This window comes from Capsicum annuum, chromosome 7 (assembly GCF_002878395.1).
Source record: "Capsicum annuum cultivar UCD-10X-F1 chromosome 7, UCD10Xv1.1, whole genome shotgun sequence".
NCBI classification, from domain to species: Eukaryota; Viridiplantae; Streptophyta; class Magnoliopsida; order Solanales; family Solanaceae; genus Capsicum; species Capsicum annuum.
This window is the reverse complement of record NC_061117.1, coordinates 221,525,488-221,551,127: the sequence shown is the minus strand read 5'-3', so window position 1 is coordinate 221,551,127 and position 25,640 is coordinate 221,525,488. Positions and strand designations below refer to the sequence as shown.

The 25,640-nt window shown below is 32.0% G+C and overlaps 3 protein-coding genes across 3 annotated transcripts; all 3 read left to right on the top strand.

Annotated features, from left to right (window-relative positions):
- Window positions 1-2,672: 2,672 nt before the first annotated feature.
- Window positions 2,673-7,139, top strand: LOC107878687 (beta-glucosidase 18). The gene is made up of 12 exons (XM_016725772.2): window positions 2,673-3,176; window positions 3,274-3,340; window positions 4,001-4,059; window positions 4,149-4,224; window positions 4,321-4,395; window positions 4,485-4,572; window positions 4,661-4,913; window positions 4,998-5,113; window positions 5,678-5,951; window positions 6,046-6,148; window positions 6,375-6,483; window positions 6,687-7,139. The coding sequence occupies exons 1-12, from the start codon at window positions 3,027-3,029 to the stop codon at window positions 6,928-6,930; spliced, it is 1,614 nt and encodes a 537-aa protein (XP_016581258.2). The 5' UTR covers window positions 2,673-3,026; the 3' UTR covers window positions 6,931-7,139.
- Window positions 7,140-7,268: 129 nt separating this feature from the next.
- LOC107876909 (beta-glucosidase 18) lies at window positions 7,269-21,850 on the top strand. The gene is made up of 7 exons (XM_047415605.1): window positions 7,269-7,736; window positions 18,301-18,367; window positions 18,659-18,717; window positions 18,825-18,900; window positions 19,401-19,475; window positions 19,612-19,699; window positions 21,317-21,850. The coding sequence occupies exons 1-7, from the start codon at window positions 7,587-7,589 to the stop codon at window positions 21,375-21,377; spliced, it is 576 nt and encodes a 191-aa protein (XP_047271561.1). The 5' UTR covers window positions 7,269-7,586; the 3' UTR covers window positions 21,378-21,850.
- Window positions 21,851-21,964: 114 nt separating this feature from the next.
- Window positions 21,965-23,651, top strand: LOC107878686 (beta-glucosidase 16). The gene is made up of 2 exons (XM_016725769.2): window positions 21,965-22,249; window positions 22,602-23,651. Exons 1-2 carry the CDS (start codon window positions 22,149-22,151, stop codon window positions 22,858-22,860), a joined length of 360 nt encoding a protein of 119 aa, XP_016581255.2. The 5' UTR covers window positions 21,965-22,148; the 3' UTR covers window positions 22,861-23,651.
- Window positions 23,652-25,640: the final 1,989 nt, after the last annotated feature.

Genomic DNA, 25,640 nt, shown 5'->3' with positions numbered 1-25,640 from the left:
AAGTAGTACATATATATTGAATGGTGCGTATATATGTGTATATATCTTCTATAGACGTATATCTTTAACGTATACAATTGTATATGTTCTATAAATTAGTATGTAATTATATATATATATACATATTGTTGTATATATATATGTATATTGTAGTATATATTTTATTTAAAGCAGTACATATATATTGAATGGTGCGTATATATGTGTATATATCTTCTATAAGCGAATATATTTAACGTATAAATGTGTATATGTTTTATAAATTAGTATATAACTATATATATATATATATATATATTGTAGTGTATATATATATATTGTACTATTGTAGATTTATAGTATATGTTTTATTTAAAGTAGTACGTATAGTCATATATAATTATATATTGAATGCTACGTATATATGTGTAATTGTTTATATATATTTTAAAAAATATATATTGTATAATTGTAGTGTATATAGTATATATTGAAGTGTATATAGTGTATATAATTGTAGTGTATGTAGTGTATATTGGATTTTTCATTTTCTTTTAAAAGGGTTTGACCGATTTTTAACCGGATTTGACCGGGTTTAGGTGGATTTAACCGGGTTGGGTTAAGCGGGCCGGTTCAGGGTTGTTTTCAACATTTTTACTGTTGAACCCGGAACCGCCTGGCCCACCTAACCCAACCTGGACCGGAACTGGCCCACAACCCGGTTAAACTAAACGGGCCGGTTCCGGTTTGGCTCGGCCCGGCCCACTTGACACCTTTATCAGTATATTCCAACATAGTGGAGTCTAGAGAGGGTAGAATGTACGGAGTCTGTACTACTATCTTAGAGGTGAGATAAAGTTAGCTAATGTATTGAAATTTATTTTAGTTTTATCTAAAATATGTATATATTTATTTACTTGTTAGATACAATGTATAAAAGATATACATTTCTTAGATACTCCCTCCGTCTCAAATTATGTGTCATCATTTCCTTTTTAGTCTGTCCCAATATAAGTGTCGTCTTTTCTTATTAGGCAACTTTTTAAAGATACAATTATTCTTTTACCTTTATTGGTCCAACTTAATTAAAAAAAAGATATTGACACATTTTTTGATAAAGGATAATTTGGTAAACTTTACCAAGTCTTTCCTTTTTTCTTAAACTCCGTACCCGATCAAATAGCGACACATAAAATGGAACGGAGGGAGTATTATTTTGGTGGAGAGGCCATTTACCTGTTTTGTCATATGTACTTAATTTAACCAACAAACCTGTCATTGTTGCTTTCAAAATACTAGGTGAAAATTATTAATAGAAAGAGGAAATGAAGGAAGGATATGACTGTAAAAACTTACACGCACTAATATTTTTTGTTATGATTAATTAACTAAATATATATTAATTAATTATAATTAAATAATATAAACTCTAAATTCAAACACATGACACGCATGTGACTTTTAATCCTGACTTTGGAATTGAAAAAAATCAAGAAGCATTTGTGCATTTGCTCTCTGTTTGAGTTTCGAATAAGCAACTACTATAACATTACTTAGAACCCACTAAATATATTTATAGTTGGCTAAAAGTCCATGTGTTTAATACTTTAATTAATACAAATAATTGTCAAAAATTAAAAACACTTAAATTCAACACCCCTTTGTAAGTTTGTCATTTTACATTTCTAACACTATAAAGTTGTCCTTTTTGACCTATAATGCTTACGCTATGGTAAGTTGTTCACATCACACTTTTCAAAATATGTTTTTTCTTCAAATCATGTTAATATATAATACTTTGTGTATCGGATTATTTTTGAAAAAATGTTAATACTTTAATTTAATGTCAATGATTGGACCTGCTATTTATGTGATTTCTGATAGTACTTTCTTCGTTTCGTTTTAATTGACCTTCTTTTTAAAAATATTTGTTTCAATATAGTTGTACCTTTGATTGAAATCAAAAAAATTTTATTATGTTCTTTCAATATTATTCTTAACATTAAATGACTAAATAAAGTGTATTTACTCAAATTTATATTTTTAAAGTAAAATTAATAAGATTAATTTAATAAAATAAACTCGTAATTAATATTTTTTTAATAAATGTGTCAAATTTATATGGATCAACTAATATGAAACGGAGAGATTAGATGGCTTTCTCACCTACTCCTAATTTTAAATTAATTAATTATAATACGTACAACAGCTACGAGCCATTCGTTGCTGATAGACAAATATCTTTTTGCCTGTTATCTCTTTTTTAGACAAATAATTAATATTTAATAGTACCTTTTTTTTGGATAAACAATTTAGGAAGTGTTTAATTTTCAACATCCTCATTTCATCGCAATGCTTTTTTATTTCCCTTGTTATCATTATGAAAATCACATGATATATTTTACGTAATTTTAATTTAAAATTATAAATTTAATTTTCTTTTTTTTTTTTTAAAAAATACAGATAAAATCAATTGTAAGTACTCTCTCCGTCTTATATTAGTATGTTAAAAATTTTAAATAAAAAGATAATTTTATTAATTCAGTCCTTGGATTTTTTTTTTTTAAATTCTACAAATACGTGTGAATATTTTTAGAAAGAATTAACTGCAAGTGTAATATCGAAAATATTAATTAATATTTTTTTATTTAATAAGACGACGAGTTAATATATGTTAATTATTTTTAGTAACATACGTCAATTAATATGAAATAGATAGTAGTAATAGATAATCAAGAGTTGGATCCTATGGTCCCAGTTGATGTCAGGTACTTCAATTAAACATTCTTCAATTTTCTCCTCTTGTAATAATAGCTATTTTTGGTAGATAAAGTTCATCAACTCCATCTAGCTTCAAATACTTTGTAGTATTATTTTTTAATATAATATATTTTTATGGTATCCTTCTTTGAACCCCGAATATGTTGGTAACTTATATTGACCACTTTAAGTGTACCATGCTGTTCTTTTTTAGTTAATGTTAGTTGATTTTGACCGCAACAAATAGAGAGTTAGATTGGTAATTATTTTAGTTGATTAAACTCCAAATGAAAAGCAGCAGTAATTATTTCAGCAGCTTATTATTTCTGTGTTTTTTACTATTTGTATCTGTAAATTCTTTTGAGGAACTGAATAATGTGAAGAGATCAAATTTCCCAGATGGGTTTCTTTTTGGAGCTGCTACTTCTGCTTATCAAGTATTTTCTGCTCTTTTAATGTGTCACTTCACCATAATTGTTATTATTATTTTTATTTTTGAATATGTTTGATTCTTTTTGTTTTTTTTTTAAACAGATTGAAGGGGCATTTCTTGAAGATGGCAAAGGGTTGAGTAATTGGGATGTTTTTAGTCATACTAATGGTAAATACCCATTTTCGTATTTTTTGATGCAGTAATTATACATGGTTATACATATTTTGTACATGGATTATGCATATATTATATATTTGCGGGCTATTTTAAGTTTATGTGGTTGAGTGGGAAGGTGTTCGGGTTAATTCTGTAAATGGGGTCTCGGGAAACAATCACCTTGTGAACAAGCTATTGTGGTCTTGGGCAATACTCATGTAAACTAGTTATTGGGTTGAGTTATTACTGATATATACTCTTCGTCGTACTTTGGGTACACATATGCCCCTACCGTTAGTGTGAGGGGCATATCCGTACCATTTCATTAACGGTAGGGGCATATCTGTACCCAAAGTATGACGGAGTATATATACGTACCATTTATCATAGTTCGGAGGTATATTTGTCCCTTTTTCGTCCATTTTTTAACCATGCCTGAGTCTAGGTTCTTGGTTTACTATGATGTTGGGCGCCCATGTTATATTGTCGACTCTCTAGATGTCTAGTCTTGGGCGTGATGGGGTGGTAGATGCTACATTAGCTGAGGATTTAGAGGTAGCTTTAGGTTGAATTTAGCCAAGGTTCATTTCTTAGTTATCATTTTTTGAGGTCTATTTGATTTATTTTCTTATGCTCAGACTGAGTATGATTTCCACTTTTAAATGGTTTTAGGAAGGATAAAGAACGGAGATAATGGAGATATAGCGGATGATCATTACCATCGGTTTCAGGTCGAGTCTCTAGATTTTGACTTGTTGTTTGTTTGTTTTTTTAGTACCTTCCATAAATAGCAACTTTGTGATTCCTTAAATTATTGCAGGAAGATGTTGAGTTGATGCACTCTATTGGCTTGAATTCGTATCGTTTCTCCATCTCGTGGAGCAGAGTTCTTCCTAGTACATTCTGTTATCTTTTTGTTCCCTCGATGCTGTCTTAATCGGATTATGTATTTTGCTTATGTTTTATGAATCTCTGACGTTGAATTTGTATAGGAGGAGGGTTTGGTAAAGTGAATTTTGCTGGTGTTATGTTCTACGACAAACTCATCGATTCTCTCTTACTCAAAGGTGTAATGTTTGCAGATGGTACTAATTTTTAGTTGGCAAGATTCTTGGATGTTGTGCTTAGATTATAGAAATGTGGCGTATGATTGCAGGAATAACACCATTTGTGACTCTCAATCACCACGACCATCCACAAGAACTCGAGGAAAAATATGGGGCCTGGCTTAATCCTATTATGCAGTATGTTTCTTTGTGTAAATTGTTATGGTACATTAGCTGTCAATCTTAAGGATGTCCGTTTTAATTGTGTCCCATTTTTTCATAATAGGGAAGAATTTCTCTATTTTGCTCAGATTTGTTTCGAGAGTTTTGGCGATAGAGTGAAGTACTGGACCACAATCAATGAGCCAAATATGTTTGCAGAAATGGCCTATGTGCGTGGAGTGTACCCTCCTGCTCGTTGCACCCCGCCTTTTGGTAACTGTTCAGCTGGAAATTCTGATACCGAACCTCTTGTTGCAATGCATAACATGTTATTGGCACATGCCAAGGCTGCAAAACTATATCGCGAGCATTTTCAGGCAAGAGTCTCTTTGTCGCCTATTCACTCAACTTCTCAAATAGTGTAACATGTGCTTACTCAAATTTGATGCTATTATTTGCAGCCTAAGTATGGTGGATTGGTAGGAATTGTTGTACATTCATTTATGTATAAACCATTAATGAATAATGCCTATGACCGGGATGCTGCTTACAGGGCTTTTGTATTTACCGCTGCTTGGTAAGTCTTACTGCCTTATAACTTGGCCTTTAGCAGGCTCGTACATGCATTGGCAGTAGCATATCGTTAACTACCTGTTAAATGTTGAAAATCTAACCCAGGATTTATAAGACAATTAACTAGTAGTTGAGTTGTTTTTTGCTATTATGGCAACAAGTTTCCACATCTTTGAGAAAACTCAAGAGATCATTCATATATTGCCTCAGATTTTGAAGTTTAAACTTGTGACGTATCAATTGCCCATGACCTCTCTCTAGCACCTAACGTGCCCAAGCTTTTTTCTTGCGCTGTTTGGTTATTTTCTCTGATTCTTTTAACGTGGATGATTCCACTATTTGATGCTCCCATCTCGATATTCAAATTTCTCACTGTAATCAGGCAGTAATAACAAAAAGAAGAAGTACAAAAGTTTCAGCGTTTGGTGAAATTGTACTTATTCGGTCTCTTGGTCCTTCTGTTTAATCAAAATCAAAGAGTCCATAAACTTTGTGGAAGAATCATAGTACTTGAACCTTGTACGTCTTGCTTTATATATCTTGATGTGCCAGTGACCTCTTATCTCAGGGTTTTTGATCCTTTGGTACATGGAGATTACCCTCCAGAAATGCGTAAATATCTTTTAGATACACTACCGAGTTTCACCTCAGATGAACGAAAGCTTATCAAAGATAGTATTGACTTCATGGGAATAAACCACTATGGCACTCTGTACGCTAAGGATTGCATTTATTCAACCTGCGTTTGCTCCAATTCTAGTTGCATTGCGGGTGGGGATCACCCTATCCACGGCTATCTCATAACTCTAGCAGAAAAAGATGGTGTTTCTATCGGAGAACCGGTACAAATTGTTACTTAATCGTAAACTTTGCTTTCCCTACACCCAAGATTTCATTTTTTTTCTTCTTGTAATATGTTTTTCCTGTTTTCCATAGACAGGAATGTCTCGATTTTTTGTGGTTCCTAAAGGAATGGAGGAGATTGTGGACTATATGACGAAGCGATATCATAACAAACCCATGTTTGTCACTGAAAATGGTGAATCATCGGCCTCATTCACTTTGCATGTAATTATTGAGGGTCTATCACAAACAACCTCTCTATCTCTACGAGGTAGAGGTAAGGTCTGCGTACACTTTATGAGATACATTGTACTCCAAGTGTGCATAGTGTCACACCATCATTGTGAACAACTTTTTACGCTATCAAGTCGTTCAAAGTATATCTAGTTTGTCAAAAAACTGATTTATGAGGTACATTGCAGGCTACTCTTCCCTGAATCCTACTACTGCACAAGCGGATGAATTACAACATGATATTAAGCGAGTCGAATTCCATAAATCATATCTTGCATCTTTGGCTAAGGCTATCAGGTAAATGTACTCCCCTCTCATCCTCACTTACTAAAACAACACGTTATGGGAAACCTAGAGGTGACAAATGAGCAGGTTGAGTCAAACTTGGACGAGACAAGATGTGGCAAACTAATAAACGAGTCATGACTCAACCAACCCAAACTTTGTCGCGAAATGAAGAAATAGCTAAACCTTTGTTGCCTTTGTATGGAAACTTTTAGGAAAGGTGCTGATGTACGCGGTTATTTCATTTGGAGCTTGATGGATAATTTCGAGTGGACAGATGGATACGAGTTGAAATTTGGTTTATACTATGTTGATCGCGCTACTTTAGATCGAGTTCCCAAGCTTTCAGCCAAATGGTATAGAGATTTCTTGACCAACAGCAGCCTCAATGGTGAAGAAACAGGAAAGGCAATTTCATTGAAGTATGCACAAGCAGCAGATCATTTATCAGACAAATAGTCCTGCAAAAGTACTAGTATTCACTATATCGCTCGACTCTTCAAAAATGATGTCACATTCATGTTAAATCCTTCAAAATTATTTTGCTTCTGAAAGACCTGACACACAATCATTGACATTTTTGAAGAGTACGAGCAACATAAATTTGTATGTTACTATTATCTATGAACGGAGCTCTACATGAATAATATGATTGTTTAAATGAAAAATGTTCATCAAATTCGTTTCATTTAAACAGGAGTTAAAGATAATGTATACATGAGCAAATGAAAACCAAAGAAAGGAAAAAATTTAAAGGAGCATCTTCGTTAAATCGAAAATCGCTCACTAATGCTCAAAACTATTCCGAAATGAATATTTTATCGATTCAATTATCAATTTAATATATGAGGAATATTACGATTGAATCAGTGAAAAAATAAAAAATAAAAATGTTTTCATACGAAAGAATTCAGAAGCTTCTCGGTGTTTTAATGAGAATATGTTTTTCACGATGCATTTTCGATGAGTTAGTTTAGGTGAAAAATGAGTGGATAAAAAGAATCGTATGTTCAAGAAGTTAAGCCTAATGAAACACTATGTTATTTATCTACCTAACATGATTAGTTTGTTTGTACTACAATTTTATCCTTAGTTCAGTCCACAGAAAAAGAAAAATGAAGAAGTACTCCTTTTTCATTTTTTTCCTCTTAATATTGCAACATGTTTGTTCAAATAAAGTCACAAATAATAGCTTGGAAGAAGAGGTGAAGAGATCAGAGTTTCCAAATGGTTTTCTTTTTGGAACTGCAGCTTCTGCCTATCAAGTATATAAATATAGATTTTTTTTTCTCAGTAAACCACTTTAGATTATCTCATTATATGTTTCAAATGTTCATAAGAAACTGTTGCATTATTTACAATAGGATCATATTTATCACCATTAAAGCATAAAGAATTTCTCGCTTTCTACATTTGTCATAAAGGGCTGTACATAGGTTGGATTCGTTCGATTTTTTATTAAAATATAACCAAACCAATAATGTCGGTTTTCTAAATCTATAAACCAAATCAAATCAATATACAATCGTTTTTTTTATTTTGGTTTTAGTCGGGGTTTATTGGTTTTTTCGATTTTTTTTTACAATTATAATGTGATTGAAGAAAAAAATTAAATGTTTTCACTAAAAAGATAAAAAAAAAAATGATCATAGAGTTGTTTCAATAAAAATTAAGTTGACAAATTACTAAGACGGCTAAACTACTATCTCTCAAAGTAATATTATGTGGATACCCAATACTTCAATTTCTAAGTCACTAATCACACTAGCTTGTCTGAAAATTCCCTTCGCATAAAATGTGAGCATACAAAAGAACGAAGAATTGGAGATAATTTATTAAAAATTTAACTTAATAAAGTAATTAATTATAACTTAATTCCATAAAAAAAAAAAAAAAAGAGAAACAAACCTAAATCACAAATTGACGAATGAGAAAAGTAAGATGAGAAAATAATGAGAACTCTATGAAAGCTTGAAAAGTAAAATGTAACAAGTGAAGCAATTAAAGATTTTTAGTTTTTTATATTAATATTGAGTTTTGTATTAATTTGTTATTAATGGAAAAATACTATAATTAAAGGCCCAAGAATATATATTTATTTTCTGAATATAAAAAAAAAATTACTAAAAGTAATTAGAAAGTAGATTATAAGTAGTATTTTTTACGTATAAAAAATTAAAATTTTATTTGTATTACGTCGGTTCGGTTTGGGTTCGGTTTGATTTTATTTTTGCTAATATCAAACCAAACCAAGAATGATCGATTTTTTTTTGCCAACACCAAACCAAATCATAAGACGGTTTTTTTCCCCGATTTGGTTTAATTCATCGATTCGATTTGACTTAACGGTTCGATTTGTACACCCCTAGTCATAAGATAGACACTTCGAGTGTTTTTGGTATGAAAATATTTTTAATTTTCTTATGTTTGGTTGACTTAAATGTTTTAAAAAATGTTTTTTCAAATCAACTTATTTTTCTTAAATATAAGTAAAATGACTTTCCTTCAAAAAGCAAGAAAAACATTTTTCAGCATTCTCGTTCAACCTCACCCTTAAATTGAATTGTTCATACAACTCTCAAAATCACTCATCCCTACTCCGATCCCTAATCCCCTAACCCCACCCCCACCCCTACCACCCCTATTTAAAAAAAAAAAATTCAAATTTTTTTATTACCTCATTTCCTACCCAAAATCCAAACCCCTACTCCTACTCCTCCCCCCTACCCGATCCCTCACCCCTACCAACCCTCCCTACCCCCTCCAAAATAAAATAAATATATTTTTTAAAAAATTTAAAATTTTCCTTACCCCATCCTCACTCCCCTACCCAGATCCCCACCCTCATCCAAAAAAATATTTTAATTTTTTTCTTACCTTATCCCCTACCCCAAAGCTCAAATTCCTACTTTCTTCAAAAGAAATATTTAATTTTTTAAGAAAAAATCAAACATTTTTCTTATCCCCTACCCCCTGCCAACCTCCCTCCCCCAACAACAAACAATTATCAATTTTTTTTTTAAAAAAATTAATAATTTTTTCTCCTCCCCCCCCCCCCCCTCGCACGGCCCCCCCCCCCCCCCCCGCCAAAAAAATAAAAAAAATTATTTTTAATAAAAGATTCAAAAAAAATTCTTACCCCACCTCTATCATCTATTTTGCAACCCCAACTCCCACCTACCAAACCCCCTCACCCAAGAAAGAAATAATTTTTTAATTTATTTTTATAAAAAGTAATTTTTTAATCTTATCCTCTTTCTTCTCATTATTTGTGTTAAATATATACAAATACTTTTAGAAAACATCTACTTACTCAATTTGCATAACGAATACAAGAATATAAGTAAGAAACCACTTATTTTTCTAAAAAACGTTTTTCCTCCTCCATATCAAACACACCCTAAAAAAATTATTTTTGAGGGTCAAAAATTGTTTTTCTAAAATATATTTTTACTCTTTAGCTAAACATTACAATGTATTTTCTGAAAAATATTTTTTCATTTACAAACCAAACACTAGAAAACCTTTTTTGGAAAATATTTTCCACACCAACCAAACATAAGAAAGCAAGTAAAAATTCAACTTATTTTTTCGAAAAACATTTTCTAAGAAATTATTTTCTGTGAAAAACATTTTTCTTCTTACCAAACACACCCTTAGTTTTAAAAGCTCAATAAAATTTTGTTATTGACATTTATGACAAAATAAATCATTCGACCATAATGCAAAAGAGTTTAAGTTTGTTGCACCATCAGTGTATTTTTTTTACACTATAGGTGACTTTTACCTGTTGCAGCAGGTTATCTATTTTTATATTTTTACCTGAAAAATAGATGACCTGCTGCTACAACAGTTAAAAGTCACTTGATGATGTAAAAAAAAAAAATATACGAACGGTGCACCAAACTTCCACACTATCTGAACTTTCGGGCAACTAAAAAATATATTGTCAATTATTTCTGTTGCTAAACCGCAGATCCTACAAACCTCATAATATATTTCAATCACTTAGAAATATTTGCATCGAGTATATACCTCTCACCTTTTATTTCTTGCTCTTTATTAATTTATGTTGGGGAATTGCTGTATAATAATAATAATAATAATAATAATAATAATAATAATAATAATAATAATATAATAGTAATAATAATAATAATATAACAGTATAATAATAATAGTAATGATATAATAATAATAATAATAACGATATTATTTTAAGTAATTTATAAATTATACTTGAGTCGTGCTAGGCACTGTTCTAAGAAATTATTTTGATAGAGTGAAATGTTTTCCCAAAATTAAACAAGCACTTCCCTAATTAATTAATTAATTAGAGGATACAAGAATCAACAAAATTATTAATGCAAATACCAACAAGTTAGTATAGATGGTGATATAATTAAAAGAACCCTTTTAATAAGACATATAATAAAATCGGATGGAGGAAAGAACTAAAACAATGGGCAAGGAAGTTAAAGCTAAAGTGAAAAGATTGGTGGAGCATAATGACAAAGGTTGTTACCTATTTATAGAAACTAAAATGCTCAAAAAAGTTGACAATTGTATGGACATTTGTCCAAATAGTGTCATGCAAATAAGTCACCTTAAACATGTTTGTGCCAAGTATATGGCCAAATATCAAACCCAAAGCATGCATGCAATCTTTTTTTTTTTTTTTTTTTTTATAAATACATAATAAATTATTTTGAGATAAATAAATAATTATCCTACAATCCCCACATTATTTCAAAATAATTTATAATTTTTTTTTTAACTTATTGAATTTGCATGGACAAAATGTAGTAGGTTTGTTGTCTTCTGGACTATGAACCAGACTTACACCAATAAAATTTAACTTACAGAATTATCGGTGAAATATAATATTTCTATGAACCGAATAATTCTGGTTGTAAGCCAGAGATTTTATTAATCATATTTTGACCGCAATTTTGTTGTTCTACGCGGTTTTGCGCCAATAAGCCATGCGCGTGCCTGGTATTCATGAGGGCTCTAGAGACTAAGGCCAAAAGTCTCATGGGAACGGCCTCATTCCACTTCTTATATAGGTGAATTCATCAAGTGTACACTGCTTTAAGTACACTATCCATAAGGACTATGAATTCATTAAGAGTTAATAACTCATCCCTCAATTTTATTAGCAGTTCAAGCACTCTTAATAAGGGTTCAGAGTCAATATCGATTTGTTATTATCCATATGAACCTACTTTATGGGATCTCCAATCACATAAGTTGGGTTACCATCTCTATTGACAATCATATTGACCTTAACCCTATCTCTTTTGATGTTTGAAGAGTTAATTTTTTTTCCATGAATTTAGTCAGTGAATCGCCCGAATTCAATTCTGACTTCACATAATTTATGAAAATTATTCTATCTATCAGCAATTGCTTAATAACTTCATGCATTAATTTCATATGTCTACTCTTACAATTGTAAGACTTATTTTTCGCAATAGTAATTGCGGCTTGACAATCACAATGTATATACACAGGAGGCACCAGATTATTCCTTTTTAAAGGGATATTAAATGACAGATCATCCTTTTTAAAAAGGATATTTGCTAAAAAATTTCTTATCCATTCAGCCTCAGTACCAGCTAATTCCAGAGCTACAAACTGTGATTCCATAGTTGATCTAGCAATGATCGTCTGCTTAGCTGATTTCCATGATACTGCACCACCAGCAAGGGTGAACACATAACCACTAGTGGATTTTGTCTCATCTGAATCAGAGATCCAATTTGCATCACAATACCCTTCTAAAGTTGAAGGAAATCCACTATACAAGATACTATAATTCATGATTCCTCTCAAATATTTCATCAGTCTCATTAATGTAGACCAATGCTCATTATTGGGATTATGAGTATATCTACTTAGTCTACTCACAGCATAGGCTATATCAAGCCTAGTAAAATTCATCAAATGCATCAGATTTTCAATTATCAGTGCATATTTAGACTGAGTTACTAGGTCACCATTATTCCTTTTTAATTTAGAATTAACATCATAAAGAGTGGCTACAGGAGTTATCTCCCAACATTCAAACTTCTTAAGAAGTCTTTCCACATAATGTTCTTGTGACAATATTATTTCATCTTCACTCCTTATAACTTTAATTCCCAATATCATATTCACTTCACCCAGATCTTTCATATCAAAGTTAGTAGACAAAAATAATTTAGTACGTTCCACAATATTTAAACATGTACCAAATATAAGCATGTCATCAACATATAAGCAAATTATCACATAATCATTGTCTATTACTTTAGTATAAACACATTTATCCACTTCAACAGAAGAAAATTCATCTTTTAATAAAACTTGATCAAATTTCTCATGCCACTGTTTAGGAGCTTGTTTAACGCCATAAAGAGATTTAATTAATTTAAAAACTTTATTTTCTTGTCCAGAAATTACACATCCTTCAGGTTGAACCATATAAATTTATTCTTCTAAATCGCCATTTAAGAAAACTGTTTTTACATTCATTTGATGGATAAAAAGCTTATTAATTGATGCCAAATCAATTAATACTTGAATAGAAGCAATTCTTGTTACTGGTGTAAATGTATCAAAATAATCAATATTTTGCTTTTGAAAAAATTCTTTAGCTACTAATTGGTCATTATATTTATCTATCAATCCATCAGGATTAGGTTTCCTTTTGAAAATTCATTTACAACCAATCGGTTTTGCACCAGGAGGTAAATCAGTTAAAATCCATGTATTATTTTTTCATAATTGAATCAAGTTCATTTTTTATTGCTTTTTTTTTCAAAATTTAGCATCAGAAGAAGATACAACTTCAAAATAATTTGATGGTTCATTATCAACAAGAAAAGTCTGAAAATCATTTACATAAGAAAAATATTCTTTTATAGGCCTTTTACTCCTTCTCAGTTCCTCAATATTAGAGGTTGATTCATTTTCTCTTTCAACAGGTGCATGAGAAATTTTCACATAATGGAAAAATATGTTTAAATAATTCAGTATTTTTTTATCTCAATTATAGAATTACTATCAAGTACATCACTTTTCAATACAAGAAATCTATATGCAACACTATGTTCAGCATATCCAATAAGCATGCAATCTGCAGATTTAGAACCTATCTTTCTCTTTTTAGGTTCAGGAAGAAGAACTTTAGCAAGACAACCCCACACTTTTAAATATTTCAAATTAGGTTTATAACATTTCCACAATTCATAAGGGGTTTTACCAGTTCTTTTATGAGAAATTCTATTTTGTATATGACAGGCAGATAAAATAGCTCCACTCCACAAATTGTCAGGTGCATTAGAGCTAATTAACATAGAATTCATCATTTCTTTTAATTTTCTATTTTTTCATTCAGCTACACCATTAGACTCAAGAGAATAAAACGGAGTTACTTCATGAATAATACCTTCTTTTTCACAAAAATATTTAATGACACATATTCTTCACCTCTATCAGATCTAATTCTCTTGATTTTTCTACTAAGCTGTTTTTCAACTTCTGATTTATAAGACACAAAAGCATCAAATGCATCATCTTTATTTCTAAGCAAATACGACTTAGCAAATCTAAAAAAATTATCAATAAAAGTCACATAATATCTTTTACCACCTCTAGTCATAGTTTGTTTTAAATCACCCAAATTAGTATGAATTAAAGATAACAGATCAGTTTCTATATTAACTGAAAAACATGATTTTTTTTTATTATTTTAGCTTCAGCACATATTTCACATTTATCGAAATTACTTGAATCTAAACCAGATATTAAACCAAGTGATTGCATATTCTTTATATATTTAATATTAACATGTCCTAATCTAGCATGCCATAAATAAATAGACTCAATTATATAAGCAGAAGATGATGCATTATTATTGATAATATTAAGTACATAAAGTCAATGGTTACAATATCTTTTTCCCATAAATACATTATTTTTCGTCAAAATAATCTTATTTGATTCTATAGACACTTTCATTCCAGCTTTATCCAGCAATGCCATAGAAATCAGGTTTGCTCGTATTGTAGGAACATGTAGCACATTCATGAGGGCTAAAGTTTTTTTCGAAGTGAGTTTTAGGAACACTTTACCCTTGCTTGAGATTTTGGCAGTTCTTGAGTCTCCAAGGTAGACCACTTCACTATCATCCCCTATTGATATATATGAGGCAAATGCTTCTCGATTAGCACAAATGTGTCGAGTAGCCCCAGAGTCTACCGCCTATTCTTTTATATGTGCTACCATATTTATTTGAGAGATAACAGCTGCAAATATTTCATCTCCTTCAGTTAAATTAGCTTTGGGAGGATTTCTCATTTCTTTGTTATTTCTCATTCTGTGCCTACATTGAGCAACATAATGACCTGATTTTTCACAAGTAAAACAAGTGCCTTTTCTTTTCTTAAGATTGGGATTATTAGGCTTGTAACCTTGAGACTTATTACCATACCTTCTGTTGCTGTGTTGACCTTGTACTAAATTTGCTTTGAGCACAACCTGCTTTGCTTTGAACGACTCCTTTCTGTTGGTGTCTTCAATTAGAATATGAGTTATAATTTTCTCAATAGTAAAATTTGTCTGATTATTTTTATAGTCATTTCATGATTCGGGTAATTTTTCAATCAACACTCCAACAACAAATTTTTCTGGTAAAGCGATGTCTTCAGCCTTCAAATCTTCTAACAATTTTTATATTCATTTATTTGAATTTTCATTTCTTTCACATCACTCATTTTCCAATTATAAAATTTCCCAATTAGAAACTTTTGTTTAGTAACATCTTTAACCATGAATTTCTTAATTAAACCTTCCCAAATGATTTTTGCTTCTTTGCAATTGCAATACACATCAAATAGTTCATTAAAAATTGTCTATAAAATAGAATGGCCACGCACCTTATTAGCGTATTGCCATGACTCCAAAATTTTACTGTTAACGTTTGCGTCAGGTTGAGTTTGTGACAAAGCATATGCAGCACCATGAGCATCAAATAGTGAAAATATTCGTTCTTGCCATTTTTTAAAGTTTTCATTAGCAAATATTTCAATATTTGAAAAATCAGTAAACGATTTTGTATATGGTAGAACAACCGAAATAGTAGTATCAGGAAATGCGTTGGTAGTAGAAGTATCAGGAGTAGAATTATTTGCCATAGTTTCTTAGATTGTTGGAGAATTGCTGTGAATTATCTGCCATAGTTTCTGAGGTGTTAGGCACCCCTCGATCCCGTGGTTCGATCACGGTCGCTTGGTGAAGCGTATTGGCTAATTTTGACACTACGAATATACAAACCACAAAGAAGCATGTAAAGCAAACAAACGAACCAAACAAAATGAATCAAAATATAGTGTTCAGTCCGATTATACATACCCAAAATAAATAAAATGCGAAAAATAAATCCTATCTAACCTATACTAATCCTAACTACGCTCCTAGGTTTTATCCGACGCCTCGGACTTTTCTCACGAAAGTCTTCCGCCAACATAGTACGTCGGGGCATTCCCCGGTGAATAAATACAATGTGTCTCGGGGCATTCCCAGGCTAAATGATACATTCGATCCAAAAGCAATAAAATCAAACCATTCAACACTCATTTCAAGCATTCAATAATTCAACGAGCAAACACTTATTCTTAAATCTTTGCCTACCCGAACCTACTTTCACCTATTCATTCGATGGCCTAATCATGATGCTATTCAATTCAACAATATTCAGTAATGAATCAACATAAAAAACCTTCGACTTATTTGATTATCAATTTTCGATCCCGACCTCCAAACAACTAATTCGACTATCAAATTACTTTTTCAACATCCGAAATCAATAGCGAACACATACCCAAATGAGAACTCAAACATTTAAGCATACCGATCATTCACATCCACAACAACAATTAACATTTTGCTCAAAATATTCAAAACCGCATCACAAAATCGTGATATTAACTACCTCGATATAATTCAAAAGTAGAGTTAAAAGATGGACCTTTGAAGAACCGATTTCATTGGTCATAAGATTTAAGAAGATCCGAACTTTAAAACTCCGAATAGGGTCTCAACAGTGGCCGACTCCAACTCCGATATTGAGGAATAACGACCCAGTCAGATTTGAATCCTAAGAAGGAAGAAATAACGAACAACCCGAGGCTGAATCTACGAAAACCCAAGAACACCCGCATCCAAAATCTTACTGAATCTGAACTAAAATCAAATGAAACAAAGAGATTCCGGCGAGAGCAACGATGGGCAAAAATTGACAAAATGGTCAGCTCTCCGGCGATTTTCGATGCTCTTTAGCTAGAGCCTCCTTAAAATATTTAGAAACGGACAGCTCCGGCGGTTTCTGTCCACCCTCGCCGATTCAAACCCCGTCTGTTTCTCTCGTCTCACTCTCTCACTCTGTTCGTGACTCTCTCTCTCAATCTACATCCATTCTTGTATGTGGTGTGCAATATTTTAGTCAAAGAGGGGATGGGGGACTGTTTTTCCGATCAAAGAGTGTGTATGTGCAGTGGTGAGTGAGAATCTGTGAGAGTGTCTCCTCAAGAAGAAAGAAAAAATCCCTGTGTGTTGTGTGAAATTGTGCGTATGAACTGTCCCTCCTGGTGCCTATGCTGTGTGTGTATATATTATGATGATGGAGGATCTCTCAGTGATGAATGAAAATTGGGAATTCCGGTGGGGTCCACCTTCTAGAATTGAGATTTTTCTTTTTCTAGTGGTGTGGTGAATGTGTATTCTTGAAGGAATTTTCGTGGTCCCCTTTCTGTTAAGGAAAAAAAAGAATCAAAAATATCTGTGGGGTACCCGGTTATGGGTAGAGGTGGGGTGGTGAGGTGGTTTATTTTGATTGGGTAGGTTGTTATAATTTTGTTAGGGAATTTATTATTTTGTTATTTGTGGAGGGATAATTACACGGTTGAGGGTACACACTAGAATAAGGTAAATAGGTGAAAAATAGTCTTTCGGAGGAACAAAATTACGTGTCTACAATAATAACAACAGTATAATAATAATAGTAACGATATAATAATAATAATGATATAATAATAATAATAATAATAACGATAGTATTTTAAGTAATTTATAAATTATACTTGAGTCGTGCTAGGCACTTTCCTAAGAAACTATTTCGGTAGAGTGAAATGTTTTCCCAGAATTAAACAAGCACTTTCCTAATTAATTAATTAATTAGAGGATACAAGAATCAACAAAATTATTAATACAAATATCAACAAGTTAATATAGATGGTGATATAATTAAAAGAACCCTTTTAATAAAGCATATAATAAAATACGACGGAAGGAAAGAACTAAGAAAATGGATAAGGAAGTTAAAGCTAAAGTGAAAAGATTGGTGCAGCATAATGACAAAGGTTGTTGCCTATTTATAGAAACTAAAATGCTCAAACAAGTTGACAAGTGTATGGACATTTGTCCAAATCTTGTCATGCAAATAAGCCACCTTAAACATGTTTGTGCCAAGTATATGGTGAAATGTCAAACCCAAAGCATGCATGTAGTTTCTCTCTCTTTTTTCTATTTTATTTTATAAATACATAATACATTATTTTGAGATAAATAAATAATTATCCGTCAATTTACACTACCAAAAAAAGAAGAAGCTTGACTGAGCTACGAAATTTGTTGCAAAATTGCATGTAGCTGGTAGATTTTTTTGATATTCCATCACTAATTCGTCCTTTTTTTTTTTTTTTTTTTTTTTTTTTTTTTGTGTGTGTGTGTGTGTGTGTGTTGGTTATGTTTCATACAAAATGTTCAAATTTTAATTTGTGTTAGATTGAAGGAGCATATAATGAAGATGTCAAAAGTCTTAGCAATTGGGATGTTTTCTCTCATATTAATGGTATGTATTTCTGTCACATTCTTTATTTTTTCTTAAGAAGGATTGTTGTTGTCTCTTTTTTTGTGGGGGGGAGGGGCGGGGGGGGGGGGGGGATATGAGTGAAAGGCACATCCTTATGCTCTAACTAATCGAAATAAAAGGAACTTACATTCTTTTATTTTTGTATGAAGTTCTCTAATATATGTATCAAAAAAAAAAGAAAAAGAAAAAAAACCTCTAATATGTTCGTTTTATATAAGTTATTATCTTTATCTTTTTTTTTTTTGGGTGTTGGTTCTTGAATTGTTTTAGGTAGCATAATAAATGGAGCAAATGCAGACATAGCTAATGACCATTACCATCGTTATCTGGTATATACTAATTAAATTAATTATGCCATATATGTTTGATCTTGCAACATTAATTTAAAACATGGATTATATTGTGTTTTGTTTTATTTAAAGATTAATGATGGCAGGAAGACATTGATATAATGGCCTCACTTGGAGTAAATGCCTATCGATTTTCTATTTCCTGGAGTAGAATTCTACCTAGTATGTTTCTCTTTCTTTCTTTATTGATTAATTTAGCTCCCTAATTTTAACTTGTTTCTCTATGGAAAATAAGTTTGAGTCTGATTGATCCGAAAGCTAGCTCAAAAGGTGAGGATAGCTCCATTTTCTACATATTTTTTTTTCACCCGATACTACATGAATCATCGAACCTGCATTTAGGATTAGTAGTTAGGATTAGTAGTGCTAAGATCACATACCTTAATTGACTGAAAGTTAAATAAGCTAAAAACAAATAAATATATTGATACTAGATTGACCTAAAGTCTTTTTATTTATACCGCTTGAATTCAAATAGAATTGAAGAAAAATGAAAGTGATGCTAAGGTCAAACAATAATAAGGGATGCATCTCGATCACTAAAATATCACGTTTAAAAGAATGGATCTTGAACTTAATTCAAACATAAAAGCTGCTTAATTTATAACCTTAAATTAGCATATTTGATTTTAACTCCTAATTATTCTGGTGGAGCTGAACAGGAGGAAAATCAGGACAAATTAATCCTGCTGGAATCAAGTTTTACAATAATCTCATTGATAATCTCTTACTCAAAGGTACCTCTTCTACTAAATTATCAAGCTTATAATATTTGTTATTACTAATAAAATATGCATTAACAATCTTAGAGTTGACCAATAATCAAGATTATGATATAAGTAGTAACATTTATAGGTAAATTTTATGTTGCAGGAATAACACCATTTGTGACTATCCATCATAGTGACTATCCTCAAGAATTTGAGGACAGATATGGGGCCTGGCTCAGTCCTCTAATGCAGTAAGTTTTATTCTCTAGTTAAATGTGGCTATGTATAAATGTGGCCTGGCTATTTAATTTTGAGATAATACATCAAAACCCCCTTGAACTTGTCTCGATAACTTAGTTTAGCATTTAAACTTTATGAATAATTATTTACCCCCCTTAACATCTTTAATGTGAATTAATTCCAACTCTAATGCTGACGTGACATTTTTTTTTTCAAAAAGAAAAAAAAAACACGTGATTTTTTATTTTTTTATTTTTAAAAAGCCTACTAATATATATATATATATAACAAAAAAAGAAAAATTTCTCTCCTTCTACTAACCCATCCCACCCCATCCTAATCTCCTCCCAAACCCGCCAGCCACCACCACCAGCCTCCCCCCTCCAAAATCTAACCCCAATTACTTCTCCAATTACCAAATCACACCCCTACCTCCAATTTCTCTTCCTTCATCCCCAATAAAAAAAATGAAATTGAATTTGAAAATTAAAAAATTGACCTGATTTGAATGTTTGGTTGTTGATTTTAGAGAATTTGGTGTTGATTTGATCGAATTTACCAGGTGATTGAGTTTTTTTATCACTATTTTATGGTATTTTTTTATGGCGGTTATGGAGTTTTCCGGCGAGAATTCGCCGAAAAATATGACGTGTGTGTGCAGGTGTGGTTGTGGGGGGTGGATGAAGGTGGATGAGGGTGTGTGCAGATGTGGCAGTGTGGGGGGTGGATTGGGGTGGACGGTGTGTGTGTAGGTGTGGTGGTGGACGGGAGAGGTGGGGGGGGGGGGGGGGGGGGGGGGGGGGGGGGGGGGGGGGGGGGTTATGGAGAAGATAAAAAATGGGTGTTGGGGTTATTTTTAAAATTTAAAATATTTTATATATATTTAAAAAAATATATATATATATATATATATATATATATATATATATAATATTTATATATATTTTACTTATATATATAAAAAAAAATATTTAAAAAATACTTTATTTACGTGGCTCCGACGTGGCGCTGACGTGTCAGCGAGTGTGATGCACTCTCCCTCATGAAAGTGGTATTATATATTAAGGGGTGAAATTAATTCACTCCAAAGATGTTAAGGGGGTAAATAAATGGAAGATTAGTTTAAGTGATAAAGTAAATTGGGAAGACAAGTTCGGGAGGTTTTGATGCATTATCTCTTTAATTTTAGATATTCTGGATGGAGTGTCATGCTATAATTAAGCAAATGAAAATAATTGAAGAAGAATTAATTCTCTGAGGGGATTAATCAACAATAATAATATATTCAATGTAATTTCATAAGTGGGGTATGAGAAATGGTACATACGTAGACCTTGATTCTACCTTGTAAGAATAGAGGTCGTTTTTGAAAGACCAAAATATCCTCTCACTCACTTAGATTGAAAAATAGTCAGATATATAATATATGTATAATTCACATAGCAAGGGGAGCCAAGCCAGCTATTGTGGTTGTGCAATTTGGTGGGCCAAAGTAGTCTAGCCGCGGAGAAATACAATCAATATATACCTATTTATACTTTTGCAAGAAAAAGTAAACTATAAAACCAACCTGCTATTTATGTAAAGATCCCGATCTTAATTAGTTACTATAATTTTGAGCTTTGTAGGGAAGAGTTTGTGCTCTTTAATTTGCTGAGGTATGTTTCAAGAGTTTTGGGAATAGAGTGAAGTATTGGGCTACTATAAATGAGCCCAAATTATTTGCAGAACTGAGCTATACGAATGGATTATATCCTCCACATCATTGTTCTCCACCATTTGGGAATTGTTCATCTGGTAATTCAGATATTGAGCCTATACTTATTGTACACAACTCAATATTGGCTCATGCCAAGGCTGTCAAAATTTATCGTGATCATTTTCAGGCAAGTTTTCTTTCATATTTGCATTTTACTACGCTTTTAAAAAAAATATTGTTTTCTAAATTCAATTTCAAATCTAGTTCATAATAAGTCTGATTCATTAATCCAACACATATGCACGTCTAAACTATCCACTGTTACATGAGGGCTCAGATAGAGGCAACCTTGTCTCTAATACCATGTAACAAAATGAAAGAGCTTGTATTTCATTCAAAGAAGAAAGTAGTATAAATATAGGAAAGAAATAAAATCAAACCCTACAAATCTAATAAAAATATATAGGAAATGTACATGTTACAAAAAGAGGTATAAGTTTGGTCTGTAAAAAAATAATTTGACTTAAAACTTTTTATTTTATATGTGATGATCTTAAGCTTTCAGTCACAACTATTATAGCATATTTAACATTACGAGTTTGAAAGGTCATATAACTATATAAATATTATGACGTGATTTAAATAATAAGCATCAAAAATCTTTTTTTCTTTGTCTAAAGTTGGTCAGTGTCTCATATTCAAATAGATTCACGTAAATCGAAACGAACAGAATAATAATTAACTGCGTGGAACAAGGTGGGATGATAGGAATGACGGAAAGTGCTTTCATGTATAAGCCAATAACAGATGATGAAGCTGACAAGAAAGCTGCTGCTAGAGCTTTGATTATTCATTTGACTTGGTACGTATACATATTACACCAAATAAATTTTAACATGTGATATATATCAGGTCAATTACCATTTGATTAAAGGTATATATTTCTGTAATTTGATGTTTTTCTAATTATCTAGTGTCCAAAATTTATTGGCATATCTAATTTAGATGTGTACTGTATAGACTTATTTAAGAGGAAAATAAGTGCTTTCGCATCTATAAAGAATATCTCCATGTTCAAACCTGAGATTCTTATTAAAGATGGAGCTAGGGATCTCATCTATCACTTCACACCACAAACTTTGGTGTATCTTTAATTTGATTTTCCTAGTTTAAATTATTCTTTGACTTTGGACAATTTGTAAATGATTCTGCAGGGTTTTTGATCTTCTAGTACATGGAGATTATTCAATAGAATTGCAACATTATCTTGAAAAAAGTTTACCAAGATTCAGGTCTGAAGAGAAATTACTTATAAAAAACAGCACAGATTTCATTGGACTTGATCATTATTCAACTTTATTGGTCAAGGATTGTCTTTATTCAAATTGCACATGCATGCATGACAATAATCCTACGTGCACCCATGGAGAAAATCGTGCAATCTCACAGTACACCCTCTTACCCTCCCGCTGAATTATGGTCAAAGTTATTACGACACACTCTAATTTCATAGGGGTCCTATTACCCCTTAATCTCATTTTTAGCATATTTTTTTCACCATTTTTTGCTGATGTGACATCTTTATTATATAAAATGGGGCCTACTTCAAAGGTGTTACGTCAACTAAAAAGGTTGACAAAAAGTGCTACGTCAGCTAAAAAGGTTGACAAAAATATACTGAAATTTAGTTTAGGACAATAAGGCCCCCGTGAAGTTGGAGTGTGTCATAGCAAATTTGATCATCGTTCATGGGTACTAGATGTTTTACTAAAAAACAAATGAATACTTTTGAAACTTGTGGGTCTAAAATAATCCTTTAGATATTTTTGTGATTGAAAATCCTATCATTAAGGGTAAAAGAGAAATTTTAACGTTAAATTATTCTACATATGATAAAGTGAACACTGAAGAATTAAGTGATCTTAATACGAATCATCATGAACAACTAAGCAAGGAAGCAAGAAAGCAAGAAAGAGAGGAAGAGGAAGAGAGAAGAGAGAAGAGAGAAGAGAGAAGAGAGAACAAAGATGATCATAGAGTATTAATCAAGAGTGTAATTCTGTTATTCAAGCTGTTATCTAATAGTACATGATACATTTGTATATATAGGTAGTTAGTAAGTGAGCTAAGACAACTAATAGGTTAGTTGGTTGGTTAGTGGTGAGCTAGAGGTTAGTTATGACTAACTTTACTGATTCATTGCAGTAGTAATTTGATATAGTTGGAACACCTTTAACTACCTGCTTCAACACTCCCCTCAAACTTGGCACTAAAGAGATTTATGAAGCCAAGTTTGGACATCAGATATTCATGTTGGACCTTAGTCAAGCCTTTGGTAAAAACATCCGTAGGGTGATCATGAGTAGATAAATATTCAATTTTGATCAGTCCTTGTTGAATTTTCTCCCTTACAAAGTGACAATCTATTTCTATATGTTTATTCCTTTCATGATAAATTGGGATTGCAGCCATCTGTAATGCTGCTTTGCTGTCTCTAAAGATGGTAACTGGTAGTTGTACTGGTACTTGGAGATCCTTGATTAAACCAATTAGCCAAGTAAGCTCTGTAACTGATGAGGCGAGACTTCTGTATTTTGATTCAGCTGAACTTCTTGAGACAGTTGATTGGTTCTTTGACTTCCAAAAAACTAATGAATCACCTAGTTTAATGGTGAAACCAGTAATAGATCTTCTAAAAAAGGCACAAGCTGCTCAATCTACATCACAGTGAGTTGTAAGAACATCTTTTCTTGTACTAGACATCATAAGTCCTTGTCCTGGCTTGTTGTAAGAACATCTTTTCTTGTACTAGACATCATAAGTCCTTGTCCTGGCTTTCTTTTTATATATTTGATAACTCTGAGTGTTGCATTCATGTGAGATTGTTTTGGATTTTGCAAAAATTGGCTCAGAGACTGAACACTGTAAGCTATGTTTGGCCTTGTTACTGTAAGATATAGCAGCTTTTCTATTATTCTTTGATACATTCCTTGGTCAACTAGTTTTTCATCATTAGACCTTGCAGCTGATGGAACATGTTGATCATAGTCACTGGTTGTCAGTTTTTCTATAGTGACACAAGGTCTGAGAGCAAGTTTAGTAGCACTAAGACCAGTTTCTGAAAGCAAATCAAGGGCATATTTGCTTTGGTGCATCACAATCCTTTGTTTAGACCTTGCAAACTCAATAGCTAGGAAGTATTTCAATTCTCCTAAGTCTTTCATCTTGAAGGCCTTGTGAACTATGAAGGGCTTCCTTTGTCTCCATTACCTGATCTAGCTTATCCCCAGTTACTAATATATCATCAACATTTACTAATACAATAATTATTCCATCACTGGTTTTCTTAATGTATAATGAATGATCATATTCGCTTTGCCTGAATTTGTAGTTGATCAATGCCTGAAACATCTTTGCATTCCACTGTCTTGGTGCTTGTTCAATCCATACAAGGATTTAGTAAGTATGCATACTTGTTTATTCTCCCACTGACTTCTAAATCCTTGTGAGAGCTCCATGTAGATCTCATCCTCCAAATCTCCTTGTAGGAAAGCATTGAACACATCCATTTGATGAATATGCCAGTGTCTAGAGCAACTATTGCCAAGAATGTTCTTAATGTGACCATTTTCACCACTGGACTAAATATTTCTTGGTAGTGTATTCCTTCTTTCTGACTAAAAAATTTTGCAACCAGTCTTGCTTTAAACCTTTCTACTTTTATTGAGGATTTATACTTGATCTTGTAGATCCATTTGCACCCTATAGGTTGGTTGCTTGCTTTCTAGAAGATCAACTACTTTTCTAACATCTACCCATCTTGATCCTTCACTGCTTCTACATAAGAGGTAGGCTCCACAAGGTTAGAAAAATTAGATATATAGCATTGATACTTAGTAGATATATTATCATAAGAAACATAATCAGATAAAGGGTATAAAACTGTAACGCCCCGAGTCTGTACCCCGGACGCTACACGGTGCTCATAATCCCGAAGGACCACAAGCTAACCCATGTCTGGTACCTGTTGCAATAACTGAATAATAATATTGTAACTTTGTGAAAATAGGCAGAAATTTTCCATAAGATTCAATTCTGAAATAAATTCTGAATATGGTATCACAATACCAAAACTGAACATTAATACTGAAAACTGAACAACTGTCTGAAAATACACTAGTCTGAAAAACCTCTAAATTGTCTAAACTATGGATTTGATGGAACAAGCCCCCAACTAACTCCGACTACTAAAA